Raw genomic sequence first — 13,811 nt, 5'->3', positions numbered from 1 at the left:
ACACACATACGTATACCTTACCAGCGATAGAAGTTTGTAGAAGGTAGTAATTTATCTCTACCTGTAGATACTATATTGGGAACGGCCGTTAGTCTACTATTACTACAGAAATAACTATGATGGCAGCACTGCCGCGGAGCACGACTAAATCAACTGGCTATATAAGCGTAATGAATTGTTTCAGCCCGACACGGTACCGCAAGCTAGCATCGACATGACCGCGGTGGTGGAGGTGAGTGAGGCGGACAGCGTGACGGGTCACGCGCACAGCCTGGCCGTCACGTCGCCCGAGCGGGTCACCTTCGTGAAGGGCACGTGTCGCGAGGAGGCCCGCTGGTGGGCCGATGTGCTCAGCGTCTACCCCCGGAGTAAGGTATGTGAGGATAGAATTTAAATATATGTTTTTATCATAGGGAGTGACAATAACATAACATATTGCAACAACACTTGTTAAACTACTACATCAGTACAAGGGGCTTTAAGCTTTAAGAAGTGATAAGAAACTCCCAACCCATCTTTTCACCATCGTCATCATATCAGCCGGAAAACTTCCACTGCTGGACAAAGGCCTTCCCCTAAATATCTCCACAACGAACATTTTGAGGGGCTTTTCCTATAAACGCCACGCTTGGAAGGCGGTTAGCGATCGCAGATGATGATGCCCCTGCCCATCCTCCGTTCTTTGTATCCCTTCGTCGCCACCCACGAAAGAAGATGGGGTGTTGATATTAGCTGGTGCGCCACACGTGACTTTTAAATAAGAGAATGACAAAATTGCTTAGCCTACTTGAAAAATACTTAGTAAAAAACAAATTAACAAAAAAAGAACCGACTTCAAAAACACCATTTCAAAACAATAGTTATAATATGCACTAAAAAGTATAAAAATAATTGCGTATTTTTATACAATCTAATTAATTAATCTAATTCTAGTTACGATTATTGTAAATCAAATCAAATCAAAATCAGTTTATTCAAGTAGGTCACGAAAATGACACTTATGAATGTCAAAAAAAATAAAATATTTTTCTTATTGAATCTACCGCTACTTCGTAAAGGGTTGAGCTAATCAGAAGAAGTAGCAAGAAACTCATTGCCACTCTTTTATATCAAGATTTACAGATCATTTCAATTACAATATAATATGTAAAATGTAAAATGATGCAACAAACACACTCAAATGTCAAATAGTCAATGTCTTACACGAGTAAGTCAAAAAAATAAATGTAAATTAATACAAAAGTTATTGAGTACATTAGCTGCATCATCCACATACACCATACATCAATAAAGGTATTCTGTGAGCATTTTATAACCGATTATAAATAAATAAACATGTATATATCCATACATATATACATATATACACAATAACTTTTAAGAATCTGAAACCGAGTCCCCGGCAACAGGATCATCCCGCCACCACAAGCAGCGCCCGTTCACGAGCATGACGCATGAGCCAGCCATCGCCTCCCTCAACCATATTTTAGGGAAGGGGACGACCCGTCCCATGTCGCCGCCACAAGCAGTGACATTTAAGCGAGCCTACCTTAATACCTATCTTAGACGATGTTTAGTCTAATGAAGGAAACTTAAGTCAAAACGCAGTTGTAATATTACTGACTTCGACTAGGGGTGCCAACTTTTTTTTAGAAGAATTTGAGTATTTATCAGATTTTATAGAGGATACATTAGAAGAATCTCGCTTACTCTCAATACCAATCTAATTTATGTGTCTCTGTCAAATTATTATTGTTCTTTTAGTGATACATCTATTGTTCATCTTCTATCTACGCTATCACCGCTGCCATATTTATGTTCTCCTGGTGTCTATGTAGTAATACTTAGTGAGAATGACGACATATTTTGTCGTCATTCTCACGAAGTATTACTTTATTAAGGTATATTCGCGTCAAACATAAGACAATCTCTTCTTCAACTTTGATTGCCTGGTACCAATTTTTATTCATTCTGCATTATCAATATTACGCATTCGCGGTCTGCTATATGTACATGCATATATGCATACACTATAGCTGCGTCTCGTAACGGTGTCGTGATTACAGAGATTTTATCTCATCTAAAAATATGCGTAAAGCGCTAAAAGAAGTTTTCACTTCAAAAAAAATTGTGCTTTTGCTGCAACAACTTGTAGAATTAACCTATTAAACGCCCCAGTTTTTTGGCGTTGGTTGCCAACATGTTTATTTAGTTCAGTAAATGGAAGTTTTGTTGCAATGTCAATCAACATTAAATGTGGTATTTTACCACAATGAACACCATTCCCATTTGTGATGAATGATTAATACTGATCGATTAAAATTAATTAATACTGACATGTTAGTTGCACCTGCGTCCAACGAAAGGTGTTCATCGAATTGTAAAGATGAAACCGAAGACAGGTGAGGGATATTATATGTAACAATGAGACCAGAAGCGTGACGGATCTGGCTCAAATTGCGCCCTGACCTTCGGATAATATTACACTGGTAACAGCAGCCTGAACCAGCCAGCAGATTATCCTACACGGTCACCTATCAATGAACGCATAAAATAACATGGAGACTTCAAAAGATCTTGTGGAGAAATATAAAACCAATATTTTTTTTTTTAATGAAAATAAGGGATGAGACGACAAAGACGTTCAGCTGATGGTAATTGATACGCCCTTCCCATTACAATGCAGTGCCGCCTAGGATTCTTGAAAAACCCCAAAATTATGAGCGGCACTACAATTGCGCTCGTCACCTCGAGACATAAGATGTTAAGTCTCATTTGCCCAGTAATTAGACTAGCTACTGCACCTTTCAGACCGAAATACAATAATGTTTACACATTACTGCTTCACGGCAGAAATAGGCGTCGTTGTGGTACCCATAATCTAGCCGGCATCCGTGCAAAGGGCTCCTTTGTACCGGTATCCCACGGTATAATGTAAAAATATAATGCTATAGAAAAGTCCTTGTCAAGTGTGGGGTTCGAACCTACGCTCGATATCGGCAAAGAGAGCTTAAATCTCAGGATTCTTGATTGAACGAAAAATGGTCACTTGTCACGGCGGGCTTGCAACCAAAACATCACACGCCAGAAAAAGGCGCTGCTAGATAAAAGGACTACTGTGTTTATTTATTTAAAACTAGCTGTACCCCGCAGCTTCATCTGCCATTACCAGTGTAACCATATCGGTTGGTGTTTCAAAGTTGAAACAAAACAATAATATATCGTTAAGGCAGCGTTTTAAGAACCGTTTTAGTTCAACCGTTTTTCTTCCTGACTTTGCAAATCCGACTACAACGAATAAGTCTTGTCATTTTTCGAATTAATATACAGCCTGACACTCATCAATAATGGCTATCTATTATTAACAGAATATTCAAAATCAGTTCTGTAGATCAAGAGCTTAACCCCTACAAGCCCAGAAACTCACGAAATTTAACTCTTCATAATCTTCTATCTATATCTATATGTATATATAAAAATGAATTGCTGTTCGTTAGTCTCGCTGAAACTCGAGAACGGCTGGACCGATTTGGCTAATTTTGGTCTTGAATTATTTTTGGAAGTCCAGAGAAAGTTTAAAAGGTGAATAAATAGGAAAATGCTGCTAAATTAAATAAAAACAAGAAATTTGTTTTTCCTTTGATGTGTCCATACATAATTTCTATGAGAGAATTTATTGACGCACGGTTTGACTGTTCTGCTGTGAAACAATTTCATTACGACATTTTACGAAGTAATTTTTGATGTTATGATACATTATTGACAAATTCATATAAAAACATTATTTTATTTATTATATACAGAACAACGTCTGTCGGGTCAGCTAGTCTTAATATAGATGAGTCCTTTAATGTAGGCTCGATGATTCATGTCGGCTTAAAGTCTAAAGGAAACTTAATGCTTAATAAACCGTCGCCCAATATCAAAGCAATTTTATTCGCTATCAAATGTTGACCTAATTCCTCAATTGCTGGTAATCTACTGCGGATTGATTGGACCAAATTATCGGATGAGACCAACTGAAGCATGCATGTCGGTGATAATTAGTGCTGTATCGTGTTACACCTACAGCGACGGTACTCGCAAGATTTTTAATGTGATGTAATAATTAAAGATTGCGTAGTAGTATGAGTAGAATTACTGGCTCTACACTTTTCTCTTTTCTCTAAATTGTTATTAGAGAGCGACATAAAGTTAGAGAACTTAAGAAAAAAAGTTCAATTTAAATCAAAGATTTTATAAACTTACTAGCTTTCGAACCACTTTTCTCAGACTTATTTAACAATTGCGTCTAGCACGAAAAAGTCTTATTATTTTTCAGGTTAATATATACCCTATATGACAAGCACAAAAAAGTGGCTTTCTATTGGTAACAGAATTTTCAAAATCTGTTCAATATTAGTAGGGTGCAAAACAGTGAAATGGCCCAGAAATTTACTAAAAATTTTACTGAGTGGCACCCGGAGACAACGAAAGATGACATATCAAACGATGGGAGGAGAATAACTGGCCGAGAATGTTATAAGAAATTGAAAAAGAAGAATGTTATTAGAGTAGCCAGACAGAGGAGGAGATGGAAGTCATCAATTACATACTCGAACTGCAGCTTTAAATACCTCGTATGGGAATTGCTTCCTCTCTACTCTTGTATAACAATTACATCAAAATGCTAAATACCACCCGCATCACTTTGACGTCTGCCTCTACCAAAATTTCTTGCCTCGCTCAGCCACTTTGTGGAATCAATTACCGGCTACTGTTTTCCCGAACCGATACGACTTAGGGACCTTCTAGAAGACAGCATACTCTCACTTAAAACGCCGGCAACACATTGACACCTGTTGTTGCCGATGTCCATGGGCGGTTGCCTCACCTCTCCCCATCCCGTGAGCCCCCTCTTATATATAAAAAAATTAAAAATTCTGCTCGCGGTTGTAATGCAGTTTTGATCTATATTTACGGCCACATTAGCTCTATACCTCGCTGCAACGTGAAGTCCCCTCCCGATCCCCTTTCACCCCCTCGCGCTCGTTCTGTTGAGTCAGTACGGTTTGCAGTTTCATTACCGTTAGGTACATGACTTGATATTTTCTTGCTATTGCTGCTTTGGTTTTGAAGTTTTCATTGTTACGTTTTGACTTTTGTTGTTAATAGGTCTAAAGTTTCTGTTGTACTGTGTCGCTATAATAGTACTACCAGAAAAATAAAAACTTTGTTTAATTGGTTTTTCATCATTATAATAATAATAATCAGCATCACAACCCAACACATACACACAAACCTTAAAAGCAATCTATAGTACTGAAAAAATTAATCGTTGTTTATGTATTAATATTCTCTTAATGACGTTGTAATATCCTGGTGATGCTTGTTTTGCACACCGTACCAAGCAACGATATGATGTCATCGACGTCAGGTTCACAGATACTTTAACCGGGTAAGTAGGTGTCAGTATTCACTAAGTTGTAGTTTGTAAAAATGACAGTAGCTTGTTATCAATAGATATTAATCCGCAGTGAAACAGTTTGACAGGCATCAAAGCTACCGACCGCCGCGGCCGTTCCGTACCTAACACGTTTGTGATCGGAGATTATCTAACGCGAACAGAATTGCATCATGAGTGTGATGGATGGCCCTAATGGTCCCAGTCGCGGTTCCATTGTGCTCACTGACTTGTTCTGTGTCTGTGACTTTATATCATATCTTGGATCAAGTATGCCAAGGGCTACTAACACCAACCTGTAGGGTTGCCAATCGTATTCACATTCAAATATTTTTTCTTCAAAGTAGGATGTGAAATCACGTATTAAAAGTAAAAAAAACTACCACCCATTCCAAAATGAATCTCACCGAACCTCAGACCTGAGAAGAATGGGCGCAACAAACTCACGGGCTTTTTTGTTTCATCAAAAAATACAAAGTAATATTGTACAATTAAACTTACTTATTGTACTATATATCATGTAGGCGAACTCTAAAATACTCTCTTTTACACAATGTTTACTATACTAGTGCCAGTTAAGTAATATTATGCAAACCCAGTATCATAACCAAAAAGGTAGACTATTTACTGCTAATATGTTGGTATCCCCAATTATCGAAGTGGCTTTGGATTCGGATGTTTCTGAACACAGCCACTAATGTCATTATGTTAATGGCATGCACAAAAAAATACCTTTTTAAAATTGAAAATAAATGATACTCTTTATTTTATTTAGCTCCTTTGAAATCAGATAAAATCTTTTTTTATGAAAATAAGGGACGAGACGAGCAGGACGTTTAACTGATGGTAATTGATACGCCCTGCCCATACAATGCAGTGCCGCTCAGGATTCTTGAAATAAATTCTGAGCGGCACTACAATTGCGCTCGTCACCTTGAGACGTAAGATGTTAAGTCTTATTGCCCAGTAATTTCATCGACGGCGCTCTTTAGACCGAAACACTGTAGTGTTTACACATTAGTACTTCACGGCAGAAATAGGTGCCGTTGTGGTATCCATAATTATAATAATAAGCCGGCATCCCGTGCAAAGGAGCTTTCCACTGGTGAATACTCAATTTCTTTTAATTGTAAAGTTGGCAACCCTACCAACTTGAGCAATGCTTTCAGTGCGACATGGTACTTGAAGAGAACGACAAGATATTTTGAAGATGCGAAGATATATGTTTATATTATTTACGCAGTTTGTGTCTTCAATAATTTATAGTAAATGTGATCTATTTTCATTTATTGCCTAAGTTTGTGACAATATTATAGATTTAGTACCGTTCCGTACCTCAATAGGAAAAAACGGAACAACACTTTGATATCCGTCCGCCTCTGTCTGTCAAGACCCTTTATCTCGGGAACGCGTGGAGGTATTGAGCTGAAATAAAAAAGATACAGCTCTGAAAATATCAAACTTTGAGTTAACGTAAGAAAAGAGACTCTCAAGGGAATCAAAATTTTTGGGGTATTTACCATTGACCTGTAACTGTGAAATTTGGCAAGTAATACCGTCTTGTACTACAAATATAGGGAAAAGTCGGAAAACTATACATTTGTTATTAAATCATCAATAACAAGGTCCATCGGACGCTCCGGTGGGCGCCTCGCACCAATTGGTCCGACATCCAAAGGCGGCGGATGTACGGTCCGGACGGTAGTAATAATAATTTTGTTCGATGGACAATGCGACATACCATAGAATATGGTCCGCTACCAGATCGCGTCCTGTGGTTCGGACGTGCCAAATCCGTATATGTGTTTGGACTATAAGAGAATTAACATCTTTTGTAAATAATTTGTTATTTTGCAAAGTGATAACTCTCACTTCTGGGATTTATTACACAAATTAAATTTGAAAAAAAAAAATTATGAACCGCGATCTCTCGTGTTCCATGCGAGCGCTATTCTACTGAGCCAACCCTTCGAGTAACGTATCGTTGATAAATCTTGCTTATCATGTTCAACTCTTAGGTTGTGGTTGTATCTACAGGATCTACTTTACACTTGATAATATGCTCAACCCCAATAATGCATATCAGGAAATTGAGATGTCGCTCTTTCAATTCTAAACAATTTGTTATTTTTTAAAGTGATAACCCTCTCTAAGTGAGTTCAATCCAGTATCCTGAGCGTCACTACATTGTAATGGGCTGGGTGTATCACTTATCATAAGGCGAACGACAAGTTCGTCTCATCACTTTTTCTGATAAAAATTGGTGTTCTTGATATACGGGCTTTTTAATGTATTTATTTGTACGTATTTACCAGTGGGAGGCTCCTATGCACAGGAAGCCGGCTATATTATGAGTACCACAACGGCACCTATTTCTGCCGTAATGTGTGAACTGTTTCGATCTGAAGGGCGCCGTGAAATTTACGCTCGTGAATTTTCTGGGCAAATGAGACTTAACATCTTATGTCTCAAGGTGATGAGCGCTATCACCTTTTTCAAGAATCCTGAGCGGCATTGCATTGTTATAGGTAGGGCGTATCAATTGCCATCAGCTGAACTTCCTGCTCGTATCGTCCCATATTTTCATAAAAAAAACGTCATACGCATCCTATTTACACGTCCGACCAAAACTGGAAGAAATAGAAACGAGACTTAATTGCGTTCGCATTATAATTGAGAAATCTGGGCGCGTTTCAGATCATTACTAATCACTCATTATAGACATTGGATAATTAAACGTAGTTTTTATGACGGAAAACGGATGTTACAATGCGGTAAAGTTTTTACTTACAGACTAACATGGCGATTATTAGAAATATGATACGCTGTTGATTTCATATGGTCGATTCTCAGATTGTATCGACATTTCTGAGGCAAGGAGAGACGATTATATTTCCTACGGTTTTACTCAGAAAAAAGCAAGAAGGAAAATCTTAGTTGTTCGTTGGTATTTTCTAGGTAGACAATATCTACGTAATGATTTTAATTACTTATAGATTTTTATATACATATATCTCATTCCTGTTTATCGCCTCTTATGTAAAAAAAAACTACATTAGCAGTTATAATATAACTTTGTAAGTGAAAGCTTTGTTAAGCGCGCTGAGATATTTTCTCGGTATTGAATGAGACTAAACTGTCACCCTCTAGTGTGTAACGCTCATAAGGGTAAAGTCTGTGTGAGTCGACTAATGGATTGCGATCAGTCACAGCAACATTTGCGAAAGTAGTTTATTAACATTTAGGTACAACATGTGAAATTTGACACACAGATAGATTATTAGCTGCAACACAAATGATATACCTACTTATAGGTATTATGAATTAATGTCTATGTGGACGAAGTCGCGGGTAGCAGCTACTTCTTATATATAAAATTCTCGTGTCGCGGTGTTTGTTACCAAACTCCTCCGAAACTGCTGAACCGATTTAAATGATATTTTGTGTGCAAATCAGGTGGGTCTGTGAATCAACCAACATCTATTTTTTATAGCCCAAAAATATTATTTCATTTTTTTATTAATTTTTATGGCAATACGTTTGCTGGGTCAACTAGTATAATATATATTTGCTCAGACGTGATGCCTATAGGCTTCTTCAGCTGATCATGATGGGCAAGATGGGGAATAGAGACGCGCTGGACGAACAAGATAATTCTGGCTGACCGAGTTTACCACATCCGAACAACTGTTTCGTCTCGGCGGTGATAGGGACGGATTCACAAAGCTGTCTTCTAAAACCACCAGTGGGAGGCTCCTTTGCACAGGATGCCGGCTAGGTTATGGGTACCTCAACGGCGCCTGTTTCTGCCCTAAAGCAGTAATGTGTAAGCATTACTGTTTTTCAGTCTGAAGCTTTAGCTAGTGAAATTACTGAGCAAATGAGACAACATCTTATGTCTCAAGGTGGCGAGCGCAATTGTAGTGCCAGAATCAGAATTTTTGGGTCTTTCAAGAATCCTGAGCGGCACTGCATTGTAATGGGCAGGGCATATCAATTACCATCAGCTGAACTTTCGGCTCGTCTCGTCCCTTATTTTCGTAAAAAAAAAAACATAAACCGTTTTTTTTTCATACGATTTGTCCCAAAATAACGAAGAGCGTTGTTTTTATTTATTTAAGATATGTAATACTAAATTGATTCTTGTCAACAGGGTCGACACAAACGAAATGCAACATTTCCCGGCGGACAAACGGCGAGCTTACTGCAGACATCTACAACGAGAAGTGAGTTGTTAATATTGAAATTATAATATAGATTATAGAATATCTATCTACATATTGATACATAGTACCAAAGTGTACATTGAACATTTTTTAAAAAGAATACTTGCCGTGTGTTCTTTGAACCATATCGAATCCAGTAACGTTTTTCATAGAATTTTCGTCTATTGTATGTCCATGTCTGTATGTATATCCAAGTCAATTTGGCTGCGTCTTCTTGATACGGTATTGGTTCTTAAGTTTGAGATACAGTATTTTTTTATGAAAATAATGGGCGAGACGAGCAGGACGTTCAGCTGATAGTAATTGGTACGCTCTGCCCATTACAATGCAGTGCCGCTCAGGATTCTTGAAAAACCCCAAAAATTCTGAGCGGCACTACAGCTACGCTCGTCACCTTCAGATATAAAGTTAATTCCAATGCGAGGAACCATCGAGTACTGTGTTTCGTGACGCAAAAATTTTTTGTAGAGTACTCGGCGGACGCGTCTACGCTTCGTGAAGCAGCGAGGGCGGAATGCGGTGCGGGCGCGGCGGCGGGGCGCAGGTGCGGCAGCACCACGTGGCCCGGGCCGCGCGTGCAGCCGCCGCAGCCAGAGATACCGAGCCTGGCGCTGGGGGGCCGCCCCACCACCACCCTGGACACCAAAGGTACGCCACCATACTTTGTGGAATAAATGCTGGTCATCTGTCCATAATAGAAACATTTTACACAAACTGATGAATGCCGTAATCCTTATTCTACAGCTGGTATGTCTTATATGCCGGTAATGTTTCGTTAAAGTGGACCTTCATTTCAAGACTCAAGGGTAAATACTAGGGCCAAGAGTGCGAAGCTAGGATTGGCATAATTAAAGGTAACCTCTACGTATCCCTCGAAAAGACAGATGTAGATAGTAAATTCTGGTTTTAGTTTATGTCAAATACCTCTTAATTACTACTTTTAACCTGAACAACATCTTATCTCTGAATCGTTCGGTCGTACGGCATAAATAAATCTATTGTTAATATCTGAAAAGTATAATAAGGAAAGCCGTATTAAAGATATTAATTGTCATATTAGATGGAATTAAAATATCCATGTTGCGCGCACAAAGCCGCGGGGCAGTTACTAGCAATCGAATCTCAATAGCCCAGTAATGTACAAAGGAAATGCCTCGATCATTGAATAACATTCCATCATACCACGGAACCAATTAGCGTCTCCTATTCATCCGTGCATTCATTTCGTTCGACAGCTATTTGCATACAGAGTTCTCGTCCTTGATAACCTCAGTCCCCGGCGGTAGCTTTTCATTCAGCACTGGCACTCCCATGAATGACGTCACTATTTCAATCGTGCATGGATCCGATTCGAGCTTTGGTAAAACTCAATGGTACTCAATATATCAATCAATAGGTTCTTTTTTATTAGTTTGAGATGCACACAACTAAAAGAATATTATATTAACTTAACTTACTAAGTATTAGTTTATGTCGTTATATTGCTTTTATTTTTATTTATTTTAGTAATTATTATCTATTTAAGTAAATCAATGCATGCATTCACATTCATTGTACATACGTTAAACGCGGCTATTGTCTCTGCTTAGGAACAACTCTGCTAATATTTATGATTTGAACCGAATTAATTTCGAAATAATACTACTAGCATCCAGCAGGAAGAACGTTTTTTCTATGAAACTACATTAATCAATCAATCGCTAATAAAATTGGTCCGTGCATATTACTTCTAAGTTTTAAAATGTCAATAATTTGTGAATTAAAATTAGCACATATTGGATAGTAAAACATAAATTGAGTGCATTATAAAAAATAACCATATTACACATATTAAAACTATTTGTACGCAACGCGAAAGAATGTGTGGAGTCCCTACAAATAAATACCTTCCTATTTTATGGTGCCCATGTAGATTTGAAATTCAAATTTTGTCCCATAATTTTATAATTGTAAGCCTTATTAGTGCGACCCAAATTGCTGTCGTCTCTCTTGCAATATTCCACATGATAATTAGAAGCTGTGGCTATTTATAAATGTGATATGTCTTCGTTTATGTTATTTTTTATGAGAAATTGTGACAACTCGAGCAAGGCTTCCACGCAATAGTAAGTCATACGCCCTACTCAATACAATGGGGTGCCGCTCAGGATTCTTGAAAAATGCCAAATAAGAGCGGCATCGCAATTGCACTCGTCAATTAACCAAGTCATTTGTAAATTTAATAATTAAGAAAATAGTATTTTCTTTGATTAACTTTTAAAAAATCTTTTATTTAAATTAAGAAAATGAAACGAAATTTATTGTATTGAAAATTTGTAATGCAATCGGAGCCTTATTCAAATGACCGCGAGTAAATTATATCCTTCTGGAATTGTTTATTTGTAATATAAACTATACGGACCGATACTTTAATTACTACGTACACGTCATAACCGGCTAACATTTAAATCATAACATTGCTAATAGATCTATAAATATTCAGACGGAACGTGGAATACCAACAATATTGCAAAGCTAGTGTAAAATATCAGTTCTGCTTATAGCTCTTTTAATTTGTTTTACGGATTCAAGCCCTTTTAAGTTTGCTGGCCCAGAGGCAACGTTTGTCAACTTCTTACGCATTCTTTGAAATTCTTCCCAGACGCGTGTAGATTTCCTCACGGTGTATTACTTCAGCATACATCTGTACGGCGATAATGATGATGATCGGAGCGACTCCCAGATGAGAGGAACGGCCCTAACCCTTGCGCTACCGCCGCCCCTCTTCATCTATCAGCCATAAACGTTACGCCATGTTAATACTTCTTGTTAAGTTAGTATGATGTCTCTATTCGTAGAATCTCTCTAAGGTCTAAAATTGACACTTATGAGAGAGACCGGATTATATGCAAATGCATATTCCATATGCTTTTGCATATTTAGTACCTTTTCAGCGGTAGTTGCATATTTTAGAAAAAAATAATTATTATACATATACGCTCGATCTCGCCCATCGTTCGATATTTTTCATAGTACGCCCAAACATTGCACTCAAAAAATTCTGCCCAGTTACCTCAGTAGACGTAGAACGCTCCTTTTCCGCTTACAAAAAATTACTAAGCGATCATAGACACAATTTGTCCACAGAACATTTAGAACAGTACTTAGTAGTACATATTTTTAAAGGTAAATCTTAAATTTCATTGTTACCTAAGTAGGTATATCTTGTTATAGTTTCCTGTATAATTCTATGCATATTTTGGCCCTTTTTATGGATTTTCGTGCATATTTTAGTTATTTTACTTACATATTTGCATGCATATTTTGGGCATTTTTTGTAGCATATAATCCGGTCTCTACTTATAAGTATCAAAGTTATAGGCACATTATATCACTTACCATCACTACGGATAAGTGAGAAGAGGTGGCAGGAAACTCATTGGTACTACCTACTCTAAATCAATATTTACAGCTACAGCATTAAACAATATAATTATACAATATTATACGTTTCAATTTTTTTATGAAAGTGTAGTATAAATGAGCATACGTGGTTATCCGATGTTTAGTGATTTCCGACGCACACTCTATTTGCAACACCAGATGAATCATAGAAGCTTCGCCTAGCCTTTTAGGAAAGTGTACGCGCTCTTTTGAAGGTACCCATGTCGTATTGTCGTAGAGACATCGCGCAAGGAAGCTCACATCACAGTTGAATGGTACGTGGCAGAAAAATCCTTGCAAACCCTGGAAGAACACATCCAAATGGTGAGGATAATATCCAAGTTTGTAACGTGTCTTGCGAAGGTGGGATTCGGCAGCAGGAATCCAACAGCTTAACGGATTAGTTCCCGTAATAAATGCGTAGTGAAGGCATACAATGAATCCCAAATTTAGAGTGAATTAAGAAAATAATTATAAAAAAACCTCAATCAAGTTACTAGCACCGTAGCTACAACACCGCAGAAACCGTAAATAAATATATGGAACCCCTATTAAGATAATCTGATATACTTTCGGCACGCATAGAGATAATAAACAAAGATATTTATATGTAATGACGAAGTAATTAAAAATATGTCTACAAAAAAGCTGGTATAGTTTGACAGAATCCACTCGTCGCCACGAACATGACGCATGGGCTAACTCTCGCGTCCGTCGCC

At 37.7% G+C, this 13,811-nt stretch overlaps 1 protein-coding gene across 2 annotated transcripts in view; it reads left to right on the top strand.

Moving 5' to 3' along the window:
• The window catches only part of LOC126974903 (protein outspread), a 304,871-nt gene that overhangs the window by 260,908 nt on the left and 30,152 nt on the right, over window positions 1-13,811 (top strand). For both annotated transcript variants that reach the window (XM_050822624.1, XM_050822623.1), the window contains exons 4-6: window positions 185-373; window positions 9,597-9,669; window positions 10,138-10,317. In XM_050822624.1, the coding sequence (XP_050678581.1) occupies window positions 185-373; window positions 9,597-9,669; window positions 10,138-10,317 (442 nt within the window). The remainder of the gene's footprint in view (window positions 1-184; window positions 374-9,596; window positions 9,670-10,137; window positions 10,318-13,811) is intronic.

The sequence above is a fragment of the Leptidea sinapis genome, chromosome 34 (assembly GCF_905404315.1).
Source record: "Leptidea sinapis chromosome 34, ilLepSina1.1, whole genome shotgun sequence".
Lineage (NCBI taxonomy): Eukaryota > Metazoa > Arthropoda > Insecta > Lepidoptera > Pieridae > Leptidea > Leptidea sinapis.
Note: the sequence above shows the minus strand (reverse complement) of the source record. Positions and strands in the feature narration are given on the sequence as shown.